This window comes from Callionymus lyra, chromosome 4, assembly GCF_982586985.1.
Source record: "Callionymus lyra chromosome 4, fCalLyr1.hap1.1, whole genome shotgun sequence".
Lineage (NCBI taxonomy): Eukaryota > Metazoa > Chordata > Actinopteri > Syngnathiformes > Callionymidae > Callionymus > Callionymus lyra.
Window position 1 is genome coordinate 1,264,487 of NC_141821.1, and position 25,067 is coordinate 1,289,553.

Genomic DNA, 25,067 nt, shown 5'->3' on the forward strand with positions numbered 1-25,067 from the left:
CGAGGTTTCTGCCTGATCTGTTTTTCTTTAATCCACTCTAGTCGTACTTCAAGTGTATAGTGTCTTGAGATAACTTAGTTATGATAAGACACCTGAAATAAAATTGAATTGAATTGAATTAACTGTCTGCGGGTGTGAGTGAGTGGTCGTCTGTTTACAGGTGCCCTTTCCAGGGTGTCCTCTCCCTTGTGTCCATAGTAGCTGTACAATGTTAAGGCTGTCCTGCTGTCCAGGGTGTCCTCTAACGAGCCGGTGTTCTTGCTCTGCTCAGCCTCACAACACATGATGCACCAGGCGTCCAGGACCAGTGCAGGTCCGTGCAGAGCTGGAGTGGACGATGGCTGGAGGTCCAAGGTGAGTTGAGGGAGCTGTGACCCTTGACCTGATGACCCTTGACCTGGTGACCCTTGACAGGACGTGCAGCTGCGGCAGGCGGAGAACGCCTGGAGGCCGTCGCTGAAGTCCTGGAGAGGTGCGGCCGCAGAAGACGAGCAGCTGAAGAAGCTGCTGAAGCAGACGAGGAGCATCTTGAACAAGATGACGCCGGAGAAGTTCAGTGCGCTCATGAAGAAGGTGGAGCAGCTGACGCTGGACACGGAGGAGAAGCTCAGAGGATTCATTCGACTGCTGCACGACAAGGCTGTGACTGAACCCAACTTCTCCGTCGTCTACGCCAAGATGTGCCAACAACTCATCTCAGTGAGTGATCCATTATCTTCATCATCATCTTCATCATCTTCATCTTCATCATCATCATCTTCATCTTCATCTTCATCTTCATCTTCATCTTCATCTTCATCTTCATCATCTTCATCATCTTCATCTTCATCATCATCTTCATCTTCATCTTCATCTTCATCTTCATCATCATCTTCATCATCTTCATCATCTTCATCTTCATCTTCATCTTCATCTTCATCTTCATCATCATCATCTTCATCATCATCTTCATCATTTTCATCTTCATCTTCATCTTCATCATCTTCATCATCTTCATCTTCATCATCATCTTCATCATTTTCATCTTCATCTTCATCTTCATCTTCATCATCTTCATCATCATCATACTCATCATCATCTTCATCATCTTCATCTTCATCATCATCATCATCTTCATCATCTTCATCATCATCTTCATCTTCATCATCTTCATCATCTTCATCTTCATCTTCATCATCTTCATTATCTTCATCTTCATCTTCATCATCATCTTCATCTTCATCTTCATCTTCATCTTCATCTTCATCATCTTCATCTTCATCTTCATCATCATCATCTTCATCTTCATCATCATCATCATCATCATCATCATCATCATCATCATCATCATCATCATCATCATCATCATCATCATCATCATCGTTGGCTGGAGAGACAAGTTAATCTTCTCTCCTCAGATCAGGGTCCAGAGCAACAACCAGCCTGGCGAGAGCGTGACCTTCCGCAGGTTCCTCCTGCAGCAGTGCCAGGTGGAGTTCGAGAGGGACAACAATGACAAGAACCTGCTGAAGCAGCAGCTGGAGCAGGTCAAAGAGGTGAGGCTCTGACCTTGGACGACCTCTGGGTGTGAGCGTAGGGTTGTGACCTTGAGGTGATGAACCAGGCGCAGCAGAGGCAGCCACTGGCGGGGGAGCTGGAGGAGGTTCGGTACCGAGCCAGGAAGCGTTCGGTGGGGAACATCAAGTTCGTGGGCGAGCTCTTCAAGATCGACATCATCAAGAGCTCCATCGTCCACAACTGCATCTCCAGGCTGCTCAAGAACCCGGACGAGGAGTCTCTGGAGTGTCTCTGCAAGCTGGTGTCCACCATCGGCAAGATCCTCGACGTCAGCGACAACAAGGTACGAGAGCGCCGCCTCCTCCAGCAACGCTCTGACGCCGCCTTCATCTCCAGACCGTCATGGACGGATACTTCAGGAGCATCTTCAAGGTCGTGAAGGAGAAGAAAACATCTGCCAGGATCCGCTTCATGCTGCAGGACATCATGGATCTACGCAAGGTACCGAACATCTGTGGCTTCACTTGAAGGTCGTTCAAAGAAGGTTTGAAACGAGGATAGAACCGTTTAAATAAAAAACACAAGGTCAAGGTCACATCAATCTAAACAAAGTCACACCAAATGTTTAAACATTGACTTGTTCTGAGACCCCGGCTCCTGCCAGGGTTTGACTCATGTTCTCCTCTCAGAACAAGTGGGTGCCCAGGAGGGAGGACCAGGGGCCTCGAACCATCGACCAGGTCCACAAGGACGTGAAGCTGGAGCAGCACCAGGAACAGATGAAGGTCCAGGAGGTTCTGCTGCTACAGGAGTCCACGACCTCCTCCAGACACAGGCCCGACACAGGCAGGAGAGCCACTGGCCACTGCGGCATGATGGGACAATACAGTGACGGCTTCTGCTCACACTGGCCCGTGGACTGGACCCGCCTGAAGAACCTCCGGGTGAGACCTGATCCTGGTCTTCTTGGTCTTCTTGGTCTGCGTCTTCTTCTTCTTCTTCTTCTTCTTCTTCTTCTTCTTCTTCTTCTTCTTCTTCTTCTTCTTCTTCTTCTTCTTCTTCTTATTCTTCTTCTTCTTCTACTTCTTCTTCTTCTACTAAGGACTAATCAAACATCAACTAGTATCAACTCTGGTACTCTCATGTAGTGAATGTTCTCCAAGATGCAGTAAGTTCCTCATCATGAACATGTCATGATCTCCTGGCAGAGATACAGCAGTTATTAAGTCAGTCACCAATGGTCCTCTTGAAGAGATGGAGGCCTGTGATGTTCATCATAGGTAACTAAATCATTGTCTGATTTCTCAAGAATTTCTTTGCAATTCCTTCCATCAGCCCATCAAGGGCATATGAGATGAAGCCTGTAGAACATCTTTGGAGGGAGTTGAAAGTCTGTGTTGCCCAGCGACAGCCCCGAACTCTCAGTGCTCTAGAGGATGCATGGATGTCGTTTTCAATTTGTTTTGTGATGAACTTTGGTTATTCACCAAATACCTTTCTTGAAGAATCAGACAATGACGTCTCATAGTTGAGGCGTAGGATGAACATCTCAGGAGCACCATTGGTGTCTCAGTGCTCTTCAAGCTTGATTGACAGGTGTGGCTACTGTGTGCGTCTCAAACTGTGATGTGTTCAGACTGTTCTAGACATGACTGCTCAAGCACTGGCGCCCGGAGGAGGAAACGCTTTGTTACTTCTGTGGAGACGAGGCTGCGGCTACAGACCGGAAAAATGTAGGTGGACCTTTGACCTTTACAGGTGTTGAACCTAAATGATTGAACACATGAACACCCTTGACGTGTCGCTGACAGCAGTGACTCCTCAAGCTGCTGCCGCCGCGACACGACCTCTGACCAGAGAAGAGGTGGAGAAGAAGTCCACGGCCATCATCCAGGAGTACCTCAACATCAACGACATGGAGGTTCACACCTGTATCAACACCTGCATCACACCTGCATCACACCTACATCACACCTGCATCACACCTGCATCACACCTGCTTCACACCTGCATCACACCTACATCACACCTGCATCACACCTGCATCACACCTGCTTCACACCTGCATCACACCTGCATCACAGCTGCATCACACCTGTATCAACACCTGCATCACACCTGCATCACACCTACATCACACCTGCATCACACCTGCATCACACCTGCATCACACCTGTATCAACACCTGCATCACACCTGCATCACACCTGTATCAACACCTGCATCACACCTGCACCACACCTGTATCAACACCTGCATCACACCTGCATCACACCTGCTTCACACCTGCATCACACCTGCTTCACACCTGTATCAACACCTGCATCACACCTGCACCACACCTGCATCACACCTGCATCACACCTGCTTCACACCTGCATCACACCTGCATCACACCTGCATCACACCTGTATCACACCTGCATCACACCTGTATCAACACCTGCATCACACCTGCTTCACACCTGCATCACACCTGCATCACACCTGCATCACACCTGTATCAACACCTGCATCACACCTGCATCACACCTGCATCACACCTGCATCACACCTGCATCACACCTGCATCACACCTGTATCAACACCTGCATCACACCTGCATCACACCTGCATCACACCTGCATCACACCTGCTTCACACCTGCATCACACCTGCATCACACCTGCTTCACACCTACATCACACCTGCATCACACCTGCTTCACACCTGCTTCACACCTGCATCACACCTGCTTCACACCTGTATCAACACCTGCATCACACCTGCACCACACCTGTATCAACACCTGCATCACACCTGCATCACACCTGCATCACACCTGTATCAACACCTGCATCACACCTGCATCACACCTGCATCACACCTGCATCACACCTGCTTCACACCTGCATCACACCTGCATCACACCTGCTTCACACCTACATCACACCTGCATCACACCTGCATCACACCTGTATCAACACCTGCATCACACCTGCATCACACCTGCATCACACCTGCATCACACCTGCATCACACCTGCTTCACACCTGCTTCACACCTGCATCACACCTGCTTCACACCTGCTTCACACCTGCATCACACCTGCATCACACCTACATCACACCTACATCACACCTGCATCACACCTGCATCACACCTGCATCACACCTGCATCACACATACATCACACCTACATCACACCTGCATCACACCTGCTTCACACCTACATCACACCTGCATCACACCTGCATCACACCTACATCACACCTACATCACACCTGCTTCACACCTACATCACACCTGCATCACACCTACATCACACCTGCATCACACCTGCTTCACACCTGCATCACACCTGCATCACCACACCTGCTCTTCATCTCCTCACTCTCGCCTCCGTCCAACAGGAGGCGCTACTGTGCGTTCAAGAGCTCCACAGCAGGAACCTGCTCTCCATCTTGGTCAGAACAGGCCTGGAGTCCACACTGGACCAGAACACTGTCGCCCGGGAGCTCATGGGTTTGTTCCTGAACCAGCTCATCACTGACGACATCCTGAGGACGCAGCAATATTTCAAGGGGTCAGTAATGAACGAGTGAACCTCGTCTGAGAAGTTTCCTCAGGGGCCACGTTTGTAGAGAGACTGTTGCCATAAAGAATATCAATATCATTTGAATAGAACATTTGAATTGTTAGTTGAATGCTGAGCTGAAGTCGATGAACAACATTCGAGTCTTGAGGCTCCAGGTGAGGGATGAGTGGAGCAGAGGTGGCGTCATCAGTCGAGCGGTTAGACCCATATGCAAACTGGAAGGGGTCCAGGGCGAGAGCTCAGACTTTGTGTGTCGCAGGACCCGCCGTTCGAAGCACTTCATGATGATGCGAGTAAGATGGGAGTAACTTCTTTCTCTTTCCTTCTGTTTCCTCACAGACTTCGTGAAGTCCTGGAGATGTCGAAAGACATGGAAATAGAAATTCCTCGCATCTGGCTGTACCTGGCCGAGCAGATCGTTCCCATCCTGGTGGAAGGAGGAGTTTCCATGAAGGCTCTGCTGGAGTGAGTCTCACAACGCTGGTGGTGCTCAGGGACACTTTAAGGCATTTTGAGACACCACTACACTTTGAGACACCACTACACTTTGAGACGCCGCTACACTTTGAGACACCACTACACTTTGAGACACCACTACACTTTGAGACACCACTACACTTTGAGACACCACTACACTTTGAGACACCACTACACTTTGAGACACCACTACACTTTGAGACACAGCTACACTTTGAGACACCACTACACTTTGAGACACCACTACACTTTGAGACACCACTACACTTTGAGACACCGCTACACTTTGAGACGCCGCTACACTTTGAGACGCCGCTACACTTTGAGACGCCGCTACACTTTGAGACGCCGCTACACTTTGAGACACCGCTACACTTTGAGACACCGCTACACTTTGAGACACCACTACACTTTGAGACACCACTACACTTTGAGACGCCGCTACACTTTGAGACACCACTACACTTTGAGACGCCGCTACACTTTGAGACGCCGCTACACTTTGAGACACCGCTACACTTTGAGACACCGCTACACTTTGAGACACCGCTACACTTTGAGACGCCTCTACACTTTGAGACGCCGCTACACTTTGAGACGCCGCTACACTTTGAGACACCACTACACTTTGAGACGCCGCTACACTTTGAGACACCGCTACACTTTGAGACACCGCTACACTTTGAGACGCCGCTACACTTTGAGACGCCGCTACACTTTGAGACGCCGCTACACTTTGAGACACAGCTACACTTTGAGACACCGCTACACTTTGAGACACCACTACACTTTGAGACACCACTACACTTTGAGACACCACTACACTTTGTGACACCACTACACTTTGAGACACCACTACACTTTGAGACGCCGCTACACTTTGAGACGCCGCTACACTTTGAGACGCCGCTACACTTTGAGACGCCGCTACACTTTGAGACGCTGCTACACTTTGAGACGCCGCTACACTTTGAGACGCCGCTACACTTTGAGACGCCGCTACACTTTGAGACGCCGCTACACTTTGAGACGCCGCTACACTTTGAGACGCCGCTACACTTTGAGACACCGCTACACTTTGAGACGCCGCTACACTTTGAGACGCAGCTACACTTTGAGACGCCGCTACACTTTGAGACGCCGCTACACTTTGAGACGCAGCTACACTTTGAGACACCGCTACACTTTGAGACACCACTACACTTTGAGACACCGCTACACTTTGAGACACCGCTACACTTTGAGACACCACTACACTTTGAGACACCGCTACACTTTGAGACGGCGCTACACTTTGAGACACCGCTACACTTTGAGACGCCGCTACACTTTGAGACGGCGCTACACTTTGAGACACCGCTACACTTTGAGACGCCGCTACACTTTGAGACACCGCTACACTTTGAGACGCCGCTACACTTTGAGACGCCGCTACACTTTGAGACACCGCTACACTTTGAGACACCGCTACACTTTGAGACACCTCTACACTTTGAGACGCCTCTACACTTTGAGACACCGCTACACTTTGAGACACCGCTACACTTTGAGACACCGCTACACTTTGAGACACCGCTACACTTTGAGACGCCGCTTCACTTTGAGACACCGCTTCACTTTGAGACACCGCTACACTTTGAGACACCGGTACACTTTGAGACACCGCTACACTTTGAGACACCGCTACACTTTGAGACACCGGTACACTTTGAGACACCGGTACACTTTGAGACGCCGCTACACTTTGAGACACCGCTACACTTTGAGACGCCGCTACACTTTGAGACACCGCTACACTTTGAGACACCGCTACACTTTGAGACACCTCTACACTTTGAGACGCCTCTACACTTTGAGACACCGCTACACTTTGAGACACCGCTACACTTTGAGACACCGCTACACTTTGAGACACCGCTACACTTTGAGACACCGCTACACTTTGAGACACCGGTACACTTTGAGACACCGGTACACTTTGAGACGCCGCTACACTTTGAGACACCGCTACACTTTGAGACGCCGCTACACTTTGAGACACCGCTACACTTTGAGACACCGCTACACTTTGAGACACCGCTACACTTTGAGACACCGGTACACTTTGAGACACCGCTACACTTTGAGACACCGCTACACTTTGAGACACCGCTACACTTTGAGACACCGCTACACTTTGAGACGCCGCTTCACTTTGAGACGCCGCTTCACTTTGAGACACCGCTACACTTTGAGACACCGCTACACTTTGAGACACCGCTACACTTTGAGACACCGCTACACTTTGAGACACCGGTACACTTTGAGACACCGCTTCACTTTGAGACACCGCTACACTTTGAGACACCGCTACACTTTGAGACACCGCTTCACTTTGAGACACCGCTACACTTTGAGACACCGCTACACTTTGAGACACCGCTACACTTTGAGACGCCGCTACACTTTGAGACGCCACTACACTTTGAGACGCCACTACACTTTGAGACGCCGCTACACTTTGAGACACCGCTACACTTTGAGACACCGCTACACTTTGAGACACCGCTACACTTTGAGACGCCGCTACACTTTGAGACGCCGCTACACTTTGAGACGCCGCTACACTTTGAGACACCGCTACACTTTGAGACACCGCTACACTTTGAGACACCGCTACACTTTGAGACGCCGCTACACTTTGAGACGCCGCTACACTTTGAGACACCGCTACACTTTGAGACACCACTACACTTTGAGACACCGCTACACTTTGAGACGCCGCTACACTTTGAGACGCCGCTACACTTTGAGACACCGCTACACTTTGAGACACCGCTACACTTTGAGACACCACTACACTTTGGGACACCGCTACACTTTGAGACACCACTACACTTTGAGACACCGCTACACTTTGGGACACCGCTACACTTTGGGACACCGCTACACTTTGAGACACCGCTACACTTTGAGACACCGCTACACTTTGAGACACCGCTACACTTTGAGACACCGCTACACTTTGAGACGCCGCTACACTTTGAGACGCCGCTACACTTTGAGACACCGCTACACTTTGAGACACCGCTACACTTTGAGACACCACTACACTTTGAGACACCGGTACACTTTGAGACACCGGTACACTTTGAGACACCACTACACTTTGAGACACCGCTACACTTTGAGACACCACTACACTTTGAGACACCACTACACTTTGAGACACCGCTACACTTTGAGACACCGCTACACTTTGAGACGTCGCTACACTTTGAGACGCCGCTACACTTTGAGACACCGCTACACTTTGAGACACCGCTTCACTTTGAGACACCACTACACTTTGAGACACCGCTACACTTTGAGACGCCGCTACACTTTGAGACGCCGCTACACTTTGAGACACCGCTACACTTTGAGACACCGCTAAACTTTGAGACATCGCTACACTTTGAGACGCCGCTACACTTTGAGACACCGCTACACTTTGAGACACCACTACACTTTGAGACACCACTACACTTTGAGACGTCGCTACACTTTGGGACGCCGCTACACTTTGGGACACCGCTTCACTTTGGGACACCGCTACACTTTGGGACACCGCTTCACTTTGGGACACAGCTACACTTTGGGACACCGCTTCACTTTGGGACACCGCTTCACTTTGGGACACCGCTTCACTTTGGGACACAGCTACACTTTGGGACGCCGCTACACTTTGAGACGCCGCTACACTTTGAGACGCCGCTACACTTTGAGACGCCGCTACACACTTTGATTTTTCTAGTTCAAAACAAAAGTGGTAAAAGTTCTGTAACATTTTATTTGTCTTACATTTAAAGTGTTCTGGCCCCAGAAACTAAACCTAATGGAACTAAAGCTGGATTTAAACCCACATTCTTTTCTCTGTGAGGCTGTAGCAGTTTCTCTCAAGCTGGTTTCTGAGAAGTCTCTTAATGGGAAGAACAGTTGTGTTGTCTTCAGATCCAGGAACTTTGCTACAGTTGCAACAATTCCTGATCAAATCCTTTCAACATCTGTTTTTATGTTTCTTTGTTGTCGACCTACAGACCAACATAACCTCTTAGATGGAGGTGGAGAACCAGACGTACTTCAGATTGATCTTCTCAGAGATCTGACCCAAGTTCTTCTTCTGTCTCCAGGGAGATCTCCAAGTCTTCAGTCTGTCCGGGCAGAACCGAGGAGCTGGTGGTGGAGATCCTGAGGCTGCTGTGTGGAGCTCTGGTGGGTGGTCATGACCAGCTTCTCTGAGAGTGTCGGTAAACAAGTCTTCTGGTCAGGGTCCCAAAGAGGCTGGTGCCATGTGGAGGGAGGCGGAGCTGCAGTGGAAGGACTTCATATCTGAGGGAACCGACGTGGACGTGTTCGTCAGGGAGAAGGTGCGGAACCTTTGTATCTGTGATGTTCGTGTGGAGGAAAAAAAGCTCATTTTTGAGTTGATTTACAACAATTGAGTTTGTTGTGCAAGAACCTCAGCTATAAACAAATAAACAAAATAAAAATAGAGCTCAATAAATGAACATTAACAACAGGAAAAGCATTATTATTAAAATGCACACAACAGTGATAAAACGATATATTAATCAATAAATATATGATAAACAACACAATCTCTGAACAGTTAGTAATAATCATCTTATAAGTTCAAGATGCAACACTTTGTTGAGTGAACAGCTGGACATTAGTTTGTGTGACTTTTGTGTCCAGAACCTGCAGTTCACGCTTCACGACCAGTTACAAGGAACCACTAAAGTGTTGAGCAGTGAAGACCAGAAGAGAAAGATCGTCCAGGACACGGAGGAGAAGAAGAATGTTGACCAGTCTGAGGTTCGAGTTTTTATCTTGGCTTTCTTTTCCAAGAACACATTAACCTCAGACATCAAAGATGTGTCATCAGTTCATCAGTCACATGACACATGTTTGTTTGTGTTACTATAACAACTGTATTAATAACAAATAACATATTAATGAAGCTCCAGCTGATTGGACCACAAGTTACAACATCAACCAATGGGACGCCTACTTTGTCGTAAGCTCCACCCATTGATTGAGCACTAAGAGATTTGATTGGATCAGTAGTGTGTCAATCAAAACAGCCTATTTGGCGTTTGAAATGTTGTAAAGAAGCGAAGTGAGAGCCGTGAAGAGACCAAGATGGGGAGATGCACAAGAAACATGATGGTTTCAATGAGCTACTGAAAAAAATTGCACAAAATTAACCCAAACATTGGAGAAGAAAACACGTAAAAGACCCAAATATTAGAAAAAAACACAGATTTATCCAGAAAAGCAGAAAAAATGTGCACAAAAAACAAAAACAAAGTTTGGTACAAAAAATAAAGATAATAAAAGGTAAGGTAAGGTAAGGTAAGGTAAAACTTTATTGATCCCTCAGGAGGTCTCCTTCGGGAAATTGTTTTTTTCCAACAGCCAGCAATTTTTCATAAACAATAAAAAATAATACATAAAAAATAAAATAATAAGAAGAAGAACATAAAGAGAAAGAACACAATTACACAATCTAAGTCTAAAGATAAAGATAAAGAACATAGGTCAAAGAAAAACAACAAAGACAAAGATACAAAGACTAACATAGAACATCCAGATACTCTCACTGCACTCCAACACTGCACCTCCAGTCGTTTGAATAAACCATAATTCAAACGACTGATGAATCATGTCAACATATTTATTTTCTTCAAGACTTCTCTTGAACCGGTTCACTCTCCACTCGACCCGGGAGGAGACCAGAACCCGTTGACTCCCACGAGTGAAGGATGTGATGACGAACGAGAACAAGGTTTGTTTCTTTTCCAGTGTTTGTAAACTGGACTCACTCACACTTGAAGCCCCTGCAGGCGACGCTCGGCCTGCTCCGGCAGAAGAGGTGGAGAAGAAGTCCAGAGCCATCATCGAGGAGTACCTCACTATCAACGACACACAGGTACACACTGCTACACACTGCTACACTGTTGAGGTTCCTCTCACGTCTGCCGGGCCAGCAGGAGGCGCTGCTCTGCGTCGAAGAACTGAGCAGAAGCAATTTGCTCTCTGTCTTCGTTCAAACTGGACTCGGGTCTACACTGGACCAGAACTCGGTCGCCAGAGAGCGCTTCGGCCTCCTCCTGCACCAGCTCATCCACGACGGCGTCATCGCCCCGGAGCAGTATTTAATGGGGTCAGTGCGGAGCAGGAGGTGTTCCTGAGCTCTTCAGTCCAGATGAAGGTTTGAGCATCTCATGCTTCTTCACAGGCTTCGTAAGATCCTGGAGATGTCAGGGGACCTAGAGATCGACATCCCTCGCATCTGGCTGTACCTGGCCGAGCAGATCGCTCCCATCATCACCCACCGAGGAATCCACATGAAGACTCTGTTGGGGTGAGTTCATCCTCAAACACACCAAGACTCATTCATGACACTTTCTTCTGTCTCCAGGGAGATCTCCAAGTCTTCAGTCTGTCCGGGCAGAACCAAGGAGCTGGTGGTGGAGATCCTGAGGCTGCTGTGTGGAGCTCTGGTGGGTGGTCATGACCAGCTTCTCTGAGAGTGTCGGTAAACAAGTCTTCTGGTCAGGGTCCCAAAGAGGCTGGTGCCATGTGGAGGGAGGCGGAGCTGCAGTGGAAGGACTTCCTACCTGAGGGAACCGACGTGGACGTATTCGTCAGGGAGAAGGTGCGGAAATAAACCCAGAAAATAAGTGTTGGTGTGACGTGTTTTTAAGAAATAATCGACTCAAAACTTCTGGACACAAGCTCTTGAGGTTCTCCTGACCTCTCGGAGGTCTTTGTAGATCTTGATCCAGGGCATGTGAGTGTGTGCAGTGTTCATCTGTCGTACACAACGAGCTTTGATAAACTCTCCGGCTCCGCAAGGGTTGAGCTCTTCCAGGCAGGACAAGAATCAATTCAGGGTTTTGCTTGGTGTGGGTTCTAGAGTGTTTGTACCAAAGACTTGTTGTGTTTTTTTATGGAAAGGACCTTCACTTCACACTTGCTGAGCAGTTAGAAGATGCAACAGAGGTGTTGAGCCCCGGAGAAGAACCAAAGAGGATCCAGGACAACGATGACCTGACGTCCAATGAGGTTTGTTCATTTCTTAACGTCGGTAGAGTTGATCTGTAACTTTCCCGGTCAAACCACTAGTCAACAAGAGTTAAACCTGGAAAGGTTGGTAGGTCAAAGCACTCTACAAACAGCAATGACTATTGAAGGCAAATCTGAAATATTATCCTTAGATAACACAGGAAAGATGATCAAACACTTAATGTTATCATGTTTTCAAGATTCCTGTTGTGTTTCCGTATAGGTTGAAGAAGTCAGTGACAAGATACAAGAAGTCAATGTTGAGATACAAGAAGTCAGTGACAAGATACAAGAAGTCAATGTTGAGATACAAGAAGTCAGTGACAAGATACAAGAAGTCAATGTTGAGATACAAGAAGTCAGTGACAAGATACAAGAAGTCAATGTTGAGATACAAGAAGTCAGTGACAAGATACAAGAAGTCAATGTTGAGACACAAGAAGTCAGTGACGAGATACAAGAAGTCAGTGACGAGATACAAGAAGTCAGTGACGAAATACAAGAAGTCAGTGACGAGATACAAGAAGTCAGTGATGAGATACAAGAAGTCAGTGACAAGATACAAGAAGTCAATGTTGAGATACAAGAAGTCAGTGACGAGATACAAGAAGTCAGTGACGAGATACAAGAAGTCAGTGACGTGATAAAAGAAGTCAGTGACGAGATACAAGAAGTCAGTGATGTGATACAAGAAGTCAGTGACGAGATACAAGAAGTCAATGTTGAGATACAAGAAGTCAGTGACGTGATACAAGAAGTCAATGACGAAATCCAAGAAGTCAGTGACGAGATACAAGAACACAGTGACGAGATACAAGAAATCAGTAACGAGATACAAGAAGTCAGTGACGAGATACAAGAAGTCAGTGATGAGATGCAAGAAGTCAATGACGAACTACAAGAAGTCAGTGACGAGATACAAGAAGTCAGTGACGAGATACAAGAAGTCAGTGACGAGATACAAGAAGTCAGTGACGAACTACAAGAAGTCAGTGACGAGATACAAGAAGTCAGTGACGAGATACAAGAAGTCAGTGACGAGATACAAGAAGTCAGTGACGAGATACAAGAAGTCAGTGACGAACTACAAGAATTCAGTGACGAGATACAAGAAGTCAGTGACGAGATACCAGAAGTCAGTGACGAGATACAAGAAGTCAGTGACGAGATACAAGAAGTCAGTGACGAGATACCAGAAGTCAGTGACGAGATACAAGAAGTCAGTGACGAGATACAAGAAGTCAGTGACGAGATACAAGAAGTCAGTGACCAGATACAAGAAGTCAGTGACCAGATACAAGAAGTCAGTGACCAGATACAAGAAGTCCGTGACCAGATACAAGAAGTCAGTGAGGAGATACAAGAAGTCAGTGGCGAACTACCAGAAGTCAGTGACGAGATACAAGAAGTCAGTGACGAGATACAAGAAGTCAGTGACCAGATACAAGAAGTCAGTGACAAACTTCGAGAACTCATTGACGTGATACAAGAACTCAGTGACGTGATACAAGAAGTCAGTGAGGAGATACAAGAAGTCAATGTTGAGATACAAGAAGTCAGTGGCGAAATACCAGAAGTCAGTGACGACATACCAGAAGTCAGTGACGAGATACAAGAAGTCAGTGACCAGATACAAGAAGTCAGTGACAAACTTAGAGACCTCAGTGACGTGATACAAGAAGTCAGTGACGAAATACCAGAACTCAGTGACGAGATACAAGAAGTCAGTGGCGAAATACCAGAACTCAGTGACGTGGTACAAGAAGTCAGTGACGAACTACAAGAAGTCAGTGAAAAACTTCGAGAACTCAGTGACGTGATACAAGAAGTCAGTGATCAGATACAAGAAGTCAGTGATGAAATAGAAGAAGTCAGTGATGAACTACAAGAAGTCAGTGACGAGATACAAGAAGTCAGTGACGAGATACAAGAAGTCAGTGACAAACTCCAAGAAGTCGGTGACGTGATACAAGAAGTCAGTGACCAGATACAAGAAGTCTGTGACCAGATACAAGAAGTCAGTGACGAGATAAAAGAAGTCAGTGATGAACTACAAGAAGTCAGTGACGAGATACAAGAAGTCAGTGACGAGATACAAGAAGTCATACAAGAAGTCAGTGATGAGATACAAGAAGTCAGTGACGAGATACAAGAAGTCAGTGACGAGATACAAGAAGTCATACAAGAAGTCAGTGACGAGATACAAGAACACAGTGACGAGATACAAGAAATCAGTGACGAACTACAAGAAGTCAGTGACGAGATACAAGAAGTCAGTGACGAGATACAAGAAGTCATACAAGAAGTCAGTGATGAGATACAAGAAGTGAGTGAAGAGATACAAGAAGTCAATGACGAGATACAAGAAGTCATACAAGAAGTCAGTGATGAGATACAAGAAGTCAGTGACGAGATACAAGAAGTCAGTGATGAACTACAAGAAGTCAGTGACGAGATACAAGAAGTCAGTGACGAGATACAAGAAGTCAGTGATGAGATACAAGAAGTGAGTGAAGAGATACAAGAAGTCAGTGATGAGATACAAGAAGTCATACAAGAAGTCAGTGACGAGATACAAGAAGTCAGTGATGAACTACAAGAAGTCAGTGACGAACTACAAGAAGTCAGTGACGAGATACAAGAAGTCAGTGACGAGATACAAGAAGTCAGTGATGAACTACAAGAAGTCAGTGACGAGATACAAGAAGTCAGTGATGAGATACAAGAAGTCAGTGACGAGATACAAGAAGTCAGTGAAGAACTGCAAGAAGTCAGTGACGAACAACAAGAAGTCAGTGACGAGATACAAGAAGTCAGTGACGTGATACAAGAAGTCAGTGACAAACTACAAGAAGTCAGAGAAGAACTACAAGAAGTCAGTGATGAGATACAAGAAGTCAGTGACGAGATACATGAAGTCAGTGATGAGATACAAGAAGTCAGTGATGTGATACAAGAAGTCAGTGACGAGATACAAGAAGTCAGTGACGAGATACAAGAAGTCAGTGATGTGATAAAAGAAGTCAGTGACGAGATACAAGAAGTCAGTGAAGTGATACAAGAAGTCAGTGACGAGATACAAGAAGTCAGTGATGTGATACAAGAAGTCAGTGACGAGATACAAGAAGTCAGTGACGAGATACAAGAAGTCATACAAGAAGTCAGTGACGAGATACAAGAAGTCAGTGATGAGATACAAGAAGTCAGTGACGAGATACAAGAAGTCAGTGACGAGATACAAGAAGTCATACAAGAAGTCAGTGATGAGATACAAGAAGTCAGTGACGAGAAACATGAAGTCAGTGATGAGATACAAGAAGTCAGTGATGTGATACAAGAAGTCAGTGACGAGATACAAGAAGTCAGTGACGAGATACAAGAAGTCAGTGATGAGATACAAGAAGTCAGTGACAAGATACAAGAAGTCAGTGACCAGATACAAGAAGTCAGTGATGAGATACAAGAAGTCAGTGATGTGATACAAGAAGTCAGTGACGAGATACAAGAAGTCAGTTACGAGATACAAGAAGTCAGTGACGAGATACAAGAAGTCAGTGACGAGATACAAGAAGTCAGTGACGAGATACAAGAAGTCAGTGATGTGATACAAGAAGTCAGTGACGAGATACAAGAAGTCATACAAGAAGTCAGTGATGAGATACAAGAAGTCAGTGACGAGATACAAGAAGTCAGTGACGAGATACAAGAAGTCATACAAGAAGTCAGTGATGAGATACAAGAAGTCAGTGACGAACTACAAGAAGTCAGTGACGAGATACAAGAAGTCATACAAGAAGTCAGTGATGAGATACAAGAAGTCAGTGACGAACTACAAGAAGTCAGTGACGAACTACAAGAAGTCAGTGACGAGATACAAGAAGTCAGTGACGAGATACAAGAAGTCAGTGATGTGATACAAGAAGTCAGTGATGAGATACAAGAAGTCAGTGACGAGATACAAGAAGTCAGTGATGTGATACAAGAAGTCAGTGACGAGATACAAGAAGTCAGTGATGTGATACAAGAAGTCAGTGACGAGATACAAGAAGTCATACAAGAAGTCAGTGATGAGATACAAGAAGTCATACAAGAAGTCAGTGATGAGATACAAGAAGTCAGTGACGAGATACAAGAAGTCAGTGACGAGATACAAGAAGTCATACAAGAAGTCAGTAATGAGATACAAGAAGTCAGTGACCAGATACAAGAAGTCAGTGACGAGATACAAGAAGTCAGTGACCAGATACAAGAAGTCATACAAGAAGTCAGTGATGAGATACAAGAAGTCAGTGACGAGATACAAGAAGTCAGTGACGAGATACAAGAAGTCAGTGATGTGATACAAGAAGTCAGTGACGAGATACAAGAAGTCATACAAGAAGTCAGTGATGAGATACAAGAAGTCAGTGACGAGATACAAGAAGTCAGTGACCAGATACAAGAAGTCATACAAGAAGTCAGTGACGAGATACAAGAAGTCAGTGACGAGATACAAGAAGTCAGTGACCAGATACAAGAAGTCAGTGATGTGATACAAGAAGTCAGTGATGAGATACAAGAAGTCAGTGACGAGATACATGAAGTCAGTGACGAGATACAAGAAGTCAGTGACGAGATACAAGAAGTCAGTGACGAGATACAAGAAGTCAGTGACGAGATACAAGAAGTCAGTGATGTGATACAAGAAGTCAGTGATGTGATACAAGAAGTCAGTGACGAGATACAAGAAGTCAGTGATGTGATACAAGAAGTCAGTGACGAGATACAAGAAGTCTGTGACGAGATACAAGAAGTCAGTGACGAAATACAAGAAGTCAGTGATGTGATACAAGAAGTCAGTGATGTGATACAAGAAGTCAGTGACGAGATACAAGAAGTCTGTGACGAGATACAAGAAGTCAGTGACGAGATACAAGAAGTCAGTGATGTGATACAAGAAGTCAGTGATGTGATACAAGAAGTCAGTGACGAGATACAAGAAGTCGTACAAGAAGTCAGTGATGAGATACAAGAAGTCAGTGACGAGATACAAGAAGTCAGTGACGAGATACAAGAAGTCATACAAGAAGTCAGTGATGAGATACAAGTCAGTGACCAGATACAAGAAGTCAGTGACCAGATACAAGAAGTCATACAAGAAGTCAGTGATGAGATACAAGAAGTCAGAGACGAGATACAAGAAGTCAGTGATGTGATACAAGAAGTCAGTGACGAGATACAAGAAGTCAGTGATGTGATACAAGAAGTCAGTGACGAGATACAAGAAGTCAGTGACGAGATACAAGAAGTCAGTGTCGAGATACAAGAAGTCAGTGTCGAGATACAAGAAGTCATACATGAAGTCAGTGATGTGATACAAGAAGTCTGTGACGAGATACAAGAAGTCAGTGACGAGATACAAGAAGTCAGTGATGTGATACAAGAAGTCAGTGATGTGATACAAGAAGTCAGTGACGAGATACAAGAAGTCGTACAAGAAGTCAGTGATGAGATACAAGAAGTCAGTGACGAGATACAAGAAGTCAGTGACGAGATACAAGAAGTCATACAAGAAGTCAGTGATGAGATACAAGTCAGTGACCAGATACAAGAAGTCAGTGACCAGATACAAGAAGTCATACAAGAAGTCAGTGATGAGATACAAGAAGTCAGAGACGAGATACAAGAAGTCAGTGATGTGATACAAGAAGTCAGTGACGAGATACAAGAAGTCAGTGATGTGATACAAGAAGTCAGTGACGAGATACAAGAAGTCAGTGACGAGATACAAGAAGTCAGTGTCGAGATACAAGAAGTCAGTGTCGAGATACAAGAAGTCATACATGAAGTCAGTGACGAGATACAAGAAGTCAGTGACGAGATACAAGAAGTCATACAAGAAGTCAGTGATGAGATACAAGTCAGTGACCAGATACAAGAAGTCAGTGACCAGATACAAGAAGTCAGTGATGTGATACAAGAAGTCAGAGACGAGATACAAGAAGTCAGTGATGTGATACAAGAAGTCAGTGACGAGATACAAGGAGTCAGTGATGTGATACAAGAAGTCAGTGACGAGATACAAGAAGTCATACAAGAAGTCAGTGATGAGATACAAGTCAGTGACCAGATACAAGAAGTCAGTGACCAGATACAAGAAGTCATACAAGAAGTCAGTGATGAGATACAAGAAGTCAGAGACGAGATACAAGAAGTCAGTGATGTGATACAAGAAGTCAGTGACGAGATACAAGAAGTCAGTGATGTGATACAAGAAGTCAGTGACGAGATACAAGAAGTCAGTGACGAGATACAAGAAGTCAGTGTCGAGATACAAGAAGTCAGTGTCGAGATACAAGAAGTCATACATGAAGTCAGTGATGTGATACAAGAAGTCTGTGACGAGATACAAGAAGTCAGTGACGAGATACAAGAAGTCAGTGATGTGATACAAGAAGTCAGTGATGTGATACAAGAAGTCAGTGACGAGATACAAGAAGTCGTACAAGAAGTCAGTGATGAGATACAAGAAGTCAGTGACGAGATACAAGAAGTCAGTGACGAGATACAAGAAGTCATACAAGAAGTCAGTGATGAGATACAAGTCAGTGACCAGATACAAGAAGTCAGTGACCAGATACAAGAAGTCATACAAGAAGTCAGTGATGAGATACAAGAAGTCAGAGACGAGATACAAGAAGTCAGTGATGTGATACAAGAAGTCAGTGACGAGATACAAGAAGTCAGTGATGTGATACAAGAAGTCAGTGACGAGATACAAGAAGTCAGTGACGAGATACAAGAAGTCAGTGTCGAGATACAAGAAGTCAGTGTCGAGATACAAGAAGTCATACATGAAGTCAGTGACGAGATACAAGAAGTCAGTGACGAGATACAAGAAGTCATACAAGAAGTCAGTGATGAGATACAAGTCAGTGACCAGATACAAGAAGTCAGTGACCAGATACAAGAAGTCATACAAGAAGTCAGTGATGAGATACAAGAAGTCAGAGACGAGATACAAGAAGTCAGTGATGTGATACAAGAAGTCAGTGACGAGATACAAGGAGTCAGTGATGTGATACAAGAAGTCAGTGACGAGATACAAGAAGTCAGTGACGAGATACAAGAAGTCAGTGTCGAGATACAAGAAGTCAGTGTCGAGATACAAGAAGTCATACATGAAGTCAGTGACGAGATACAAGAAGTCAGTGATGAGATACAAGAAGTCATACATGAAGTCAGTGATGAGATACAAGAAGTCAGTGATGTGATACAAGAAGTCAGTGACGAGATACAAGAAGTCAGTGATGAGATACAAGAAGTCATACATGAAGTCAGTGATGAGATACAAGAAGTCAGTGATGTGATACAAGAAGTCAGTGACGAGATACAAGAAGTCAGTGATGAGATACAAGAAGTCATACATGAAGTCAGTGATGAGATACAAGAAGTCAGTGACGAGATACAAGAAGTCAGTGATGTGATACATGAAGTCAGTGATGAGATACAAGAAGTCAGTGATGTGATACAAGAAGTCAGTGATGTGATACAAGAAGTCAGTGACGAGATACAAGGAGTCAGTGATGTGATACAAGAAGTCAGTGACGAGATACAAGAAGTCAGTGACGAGATACAAGAAGTCAGTGATGTGATACAAGAAGTCAGTGTCGAGATACAAGAAGTCAGTGTCGAGATACAAGAAGTCATACATGAAGTCAGTGACGAGATACAAGAAGTCAGTGACGAGATACAAGAAGTCAGTGATGAGATACAAGAAGTCATACATGAAGTCAGTGATGAGATACAAGAAGTCAGTGATGTGATACAAGAAGTCAGTGACGAGATACAAGAAGTCAGTGATGAGATACAAGAAGTCAGTGATGTGATACAAGAAGTCAGTGATGTGATACAAGAAGTCAGTGATGAGATACAAGAAGTCAGTGATGAGATACAAGAAGTCAGTGATGAGATACAAGAAGTCATACATGAAGTCAGTGATGAGATACAAGAAGTCAGTGATGTGATACAAGAAGTCAGTGACGAGATACAAGAATACAGGGACAAGATAAAAGAACTCCTGCACCTGCTGATCAGGGAGGAGCAGGAGGAGCAGGAGGAGCAGGAGGAGCAGGAGGAGCAGGAGGAGCAGGAGGAGCAGGAGGAGCAGGAGGAGCAGGAGGAGCAGGAGGAGCAGGAGGAGCAGGAGGAGCAGGAGGAGCAGGAGGACAGGAAGAAGGAGGAGAGCGACGAGTTAACACCAGACCAAACAGAGGTTTGTTTGCGCTAAAGCTAAGATGCTGCAGTCAAACATATGTCGATCTATTTCAGCTGAAAACACATTTTCTTAACTTCATATTCAACATTTTAAATGACAAATCATCTGTTTCTGTGACTGTGTTCAGACTTGGGTGTTAGAGTTCGGACAAGAGTCAAGTTCCAAAGTGCTGACTGAGCTGCCAGACGCTGAGGTCCAGGAGGAGTCAGCAGACCACAGGACTTCTGACAATATGACGGTTCGTGTTTCACCGTTTGGTCTCCAAGAAAGAACATGTGTTTTGAGGGAAAACTCACAGGAATCTGAGTTCAGGGATCAGAGAAGTTACTCAGTCACTCACACATTTCTTACGCTTATATTGACCCATTTATACTCTTGTCTTCAAAATGATCCACTTGAGTTTACTGTGACTCTATCCAGACCAAAGGAATCAAACTTGTGGCTGAAGATTGATGAATAGAAACATTGAGAGATGTTCTTCATCTGTGTCCAAGTATAGAGTCTGAGTCGCAGGAAAACCATCCTGCACTTCATGCTCGAGGTTCATGCTTTGAAGAGATCTTGATTTTTCTACGAGGTGGAGAATCTTTCAGCAGCTTCTATGACCAGGACTGGATCATTTCAGAAACTCATGACCACCTGCAGTTTCAAACACATCCACTTCATAAGAGGACGTGTTGGCCGAGCGAACCAAAACCTACTTCGCTTCTTGGAGAAAGATGGACAAGAGTGTGTCACGTTCGTTTAATCGCCGCTCCAAGTCAAACAAAATACAAGCTTTACGATCGATCGGACGCACTTTCTCCCGGCGACTGTACAGGTCAATAGTCCCGGGAGAAAAAGTCCTGATCTGTAGAAACATTGCTATATTTAAGGCAAATTTCCCGCCCAGGGCGTCGTCCTTTCCGACCAAATGGTTCTTTCAAGTTCCCTGTGTCCCGATCCCCCGTAGAGAGACATCCTGATTTGTTTTCTTCTAATCTAATCATCCAACTGTTCTCAGGCGGGGGTTTCCGTCTTTTATCCCCCCTTTCCCGGGTGTGTCTTCTTTCTTTGATCTACGATTTAATGTGTGATTTGCAGATAAACAGATGTTTTAAATAACTGGTGTCGTATCTAATTCTGATCCAAGCTTGTCTTGAACCAGTGGATCAGTCTGAGTGGAATGTTTATGTGAATGTGTCGTCAAACGTTTAAGCTCTTAGATCAAGCGATTAATTTATACTTTATATTTTGATGATCTTTTAGCATTAATTTAAGTATGGCGTATACGTATAGTGTATAATAATTTTAATCCAACATAACAATGCTAATGCTAATTTGAGAAGATTCTGATCCTTCAGCTTTTGTTTGATTTGAACTGGATCGTAAGCTTCACCTGTGGAGCTGGTGTTCTAAAGTGAGCGTCTGTCGCAGGAGTTCAGTGAGGAGTTCCTTCAGGCCCAGAAGCAGTGGAGCTCCGAGGACCTGAGCCAGCATCTGAACACGGTGCTGGAGGAGCAGCCGGACAACAAGACCATCTCCTACTGGATCGAGGTTCGTTTCCCTTCATGACGTGTGAACAATGTCGGTGCAGGAACTGGATTGTTTGCTTCTTGTGAAGGAGAACATCAGTGAGCAGCAGATCTCGTCCTCTCTGTTCGTCAGGGTCTTGACCTCCTGCGTCTGTCGCTCCACAATCATCTGTAAGTCCTTGTCTGACCACCAGAGGCGCTGTTGTACGTCTCTAAGTCCATGTGGTCCATTGGCTGAAAACCAGTCACATGGGACGTCAAACACACTTCTTGACAATACACTGAGCAGATACACATTGAAAACACTTCAGAATCTGAAAGATTGCCATTGTTAGTGAAGAGTTGAACCAACTAAACATCAATAAAAATACAGTTTAACGACCGACTTACTGGCCGATCAGGACGAAGCAGGACGAGACAAAACCTTGACTTCCATGAGCTTTGAAATATATATATAAAGACACGTTTAGAGTGTATTTCTTTACTCTGACTCACTTTTCAATATTTATACTGAATATTTTTCTGATATTCTGTAAATCTATACCTGTTTTCTTATATCTGAGACACACATGAAATCTTTATAGATGCAGGATCTTCCAGGACTGTTGCTCCACTTACAGACCTGTACATTTATGGTTAAAAAAACAACACTTTTATTTGATATCATATCATATTATATTAATTTCCATTCTTTCCTTCCCTCCAATCTTCTCCCTAGCGCCTCCTGGCGGCCACAGACTTCACTGAGCATGCTCTTGCATGTTTAATTTACATTATTCTTTATCATTATTTGTTATTATTTCAAACATGTCTACCGTATGTTTTATTATACGTGTACGACTGTCAAGTGGGAAGAACATCAAATAAGAAGAACACCAACAGAACTAGGAGGTGGTGAAGAACCATGTTCAGTCACTTCTAGTAACAATGTGAGTTGCATCAGTGAACAGGATGGAACCAGTGTGGACTTCTCTGCTCAGATGAACGGGTCTACAGGGTGGACCTGAAGCAGATGTACCACCGAGCCCAGCTGCTGCAGACGTACGTGGAGGACGAGGAGAAGCAGCTGCAGACGCTGTTCGCCCTGCAGGCCCTGATGGTGGAGATGAACCACCCCGGCTGTGAGTGACGCACGTCCACCTGTCCAGCCCTCCGTCTGACGCCTCGCTCCTCAGATCTGCTGCAGATGTTCTTCGAGCTGCTCCACGACTGTGACGTGATCTCCAGAGAGGCCTTCTACCGGTGGGAGTCCAGCCAGGACCCCGGCGAGCAGCAGGGCAGAGAGCTGGCGCTGAAGTCCGTGGCCTCCTTCTTCTCCTGGCTCAGAGACGTCGTGGAGAACATCGAGTACTTCTTCCTGTGATGAGAGTCCAGAGAGAAGACCCTGAACACAACGTTCGAGTCCATGAGTGTGCAATAATCACCTTTGTTTCAGATTCAATGATCATTTCATGATGTTTATCCTGTTCGAGTCCAGGTCACTTGTATTATATGCAATTATTAATAAATATTCTCTTCTACCAAGTCACAGAAGGTTAGTCAGGAGGTCACCTGAGGTCTGCCATTACTAATAACACATTAGTTGTACAGCGACCTCCGGCGTTGGGATTGTGTAATGACATTTATACGATCATTTAAAAACAAACAAATAAAAAAAGATTGACGCAAAATAAAATAAAACAAGACATTCATACCACGTGATGAAAGATAATGTTGTGGCAGGAACGAGACGATAGTTGAGTCAACGGTTTATTGGTCACATGGACATTTATACTTCTATCACAGAGTCAAAATTGAAGCAGCGTCCATTGAAACACAGTAAGTCCAACAGTCTCTATTTTCAAGATTCAAGGGTTTATTGTCATAGGTACTACATACCATGAAATTCTTTCTTTGTACCCCCAATAAAAGGGCACAGTATTGAAAGAACTAAAATCTAAAACACAGCAACATAACAGCATAAAAACAAGTAAAAGTACAAGTAGTGCATGAGGTAGACGTGGATTAACTGTTGAGGAGTCTGATGGCGGTTGGAAAGAAAGAGTTTTTCAGTCGAACGGTTCTGCACTTCAACACTCCTGAACCTGCGACCTGAGGGCAGGAGTGTGACCAGTCCGTGCTGGGGGTGGGTCGCAGTCACGGGAGGACATGTCCATCTTCGTCAACCATCGCCGACACACTGTTGCAACTTGGACACACAGAAGCGACTCGTCTCTCTCTCCGCTGATGAAACCTCCGGAGAAGAAGCTGCTTCAGTGTGTTTTCCAGGCGCTTGAGACCCCGAACCATGGAGCGGCATCTCTAGAACTGTAGTCGGACTGAGCCGCTGAAGTTGACAAGAGATGCTGGTGAGGAACATCCATCAGCTGCTGGTGAGGAACATCCATCAGCTGCTGCTGAGGAACATCCATCAGCTGCTGGTGAGGAACATCCATCAGCTGCTGGTGAGGAGCCTCCATCAGCTGCTGGTGAGGAGCCTCCATCAGATGCTGCTGAGGAACATCCATCAGCTGCTGGTGAGGAACATCCATCAGATGCTGGTGAGGAGCCTCCATCAGATGCTGGTGAGGAACATCCATCAGCTGCTGGTGAGGAACATCCATCAGCTGCTGGTGAGGAACATCCATCAGCTGCTGGTGAGGAGCCTCCATCAG

At 45.4% G+C, this 25,067-nt stretch overlaps 1 protein-coding gene across 1 annotated transcript; it reads left to right on the top strand.

Moving 5' to 3' along the window:
• Window positions 1-280: 280 nt before the first annotated feature.
• Window positions 281-23,946, top strand: LOC148080535 (eukaryotic translation initiation factor 4 gamma 1-like). Its single transcript, XM_087788338.1, has 27 exons — window positions 281-354; window positions 415-699; window positions 1,398-1,535; window positions 1,604-1,840; window positions 1,894-1,998; window positions 2,187-2,441; window positions 3,134-3,230; window positions 3,312-3,418; window positions 4,889-5,061; window positions 5,413-5,538; window positions 9,702-9,783; window positions 9,840-9,938; window positions 10,267-10,386; window positions 11,263-11,359; window positions 11,409-11,503; window positions 11,565-11,737; window positions 11,813-11,938; window positions 11,996-12,077; window positions 12,134-12,232; window positions 12,535-12,642; window positions 12,866-12,937; window positions 20,558-20,896; window positions 21,027-21,137; window positions 22,316-22,435; window positions 22,503-22,584; window positions 23,394-23,534; window positions 23,589-23,946. Exons 1-27 carry the CDS (start codon window positions 283-285, stop codon window positions 23,774-23,776), a joined length of 3,729 nt encoding a protein of 1,242 aa, XP_087644464.1. The 5' UTR covers window positions 281-282; the 3' UTR covers window positions 23,777-23,946.
• Window positions 23,947-25,067: the final 1,121 nt, after the last annotated feature.

Bases quoted from the DNA above. Each gene is read 5' to 3' on its own strand.
- LOC148080535 (XM_087788338.1), top strand. From the start codon at position 283: ATGATGCACCAGGCGTCCAGGACCAGTGCAGGTCCGTGCAGAGCTGGA. The intron at 11,738-11,812 runs GTCAGTGCGGAG...GCTTCTTCACAG, and splicing joins CCGGAGCAGTATTTAATGGG to GCTTCGTAAGATCCTGGAGA. The intron at 12,078-12,133 runs GTGGGTGGTCAT...TCTTCTGGTCAG, and splicing joins GGCTGCTGTGTGGAGCTCTG to GGTCCCAAAGAGGCTGGTGC.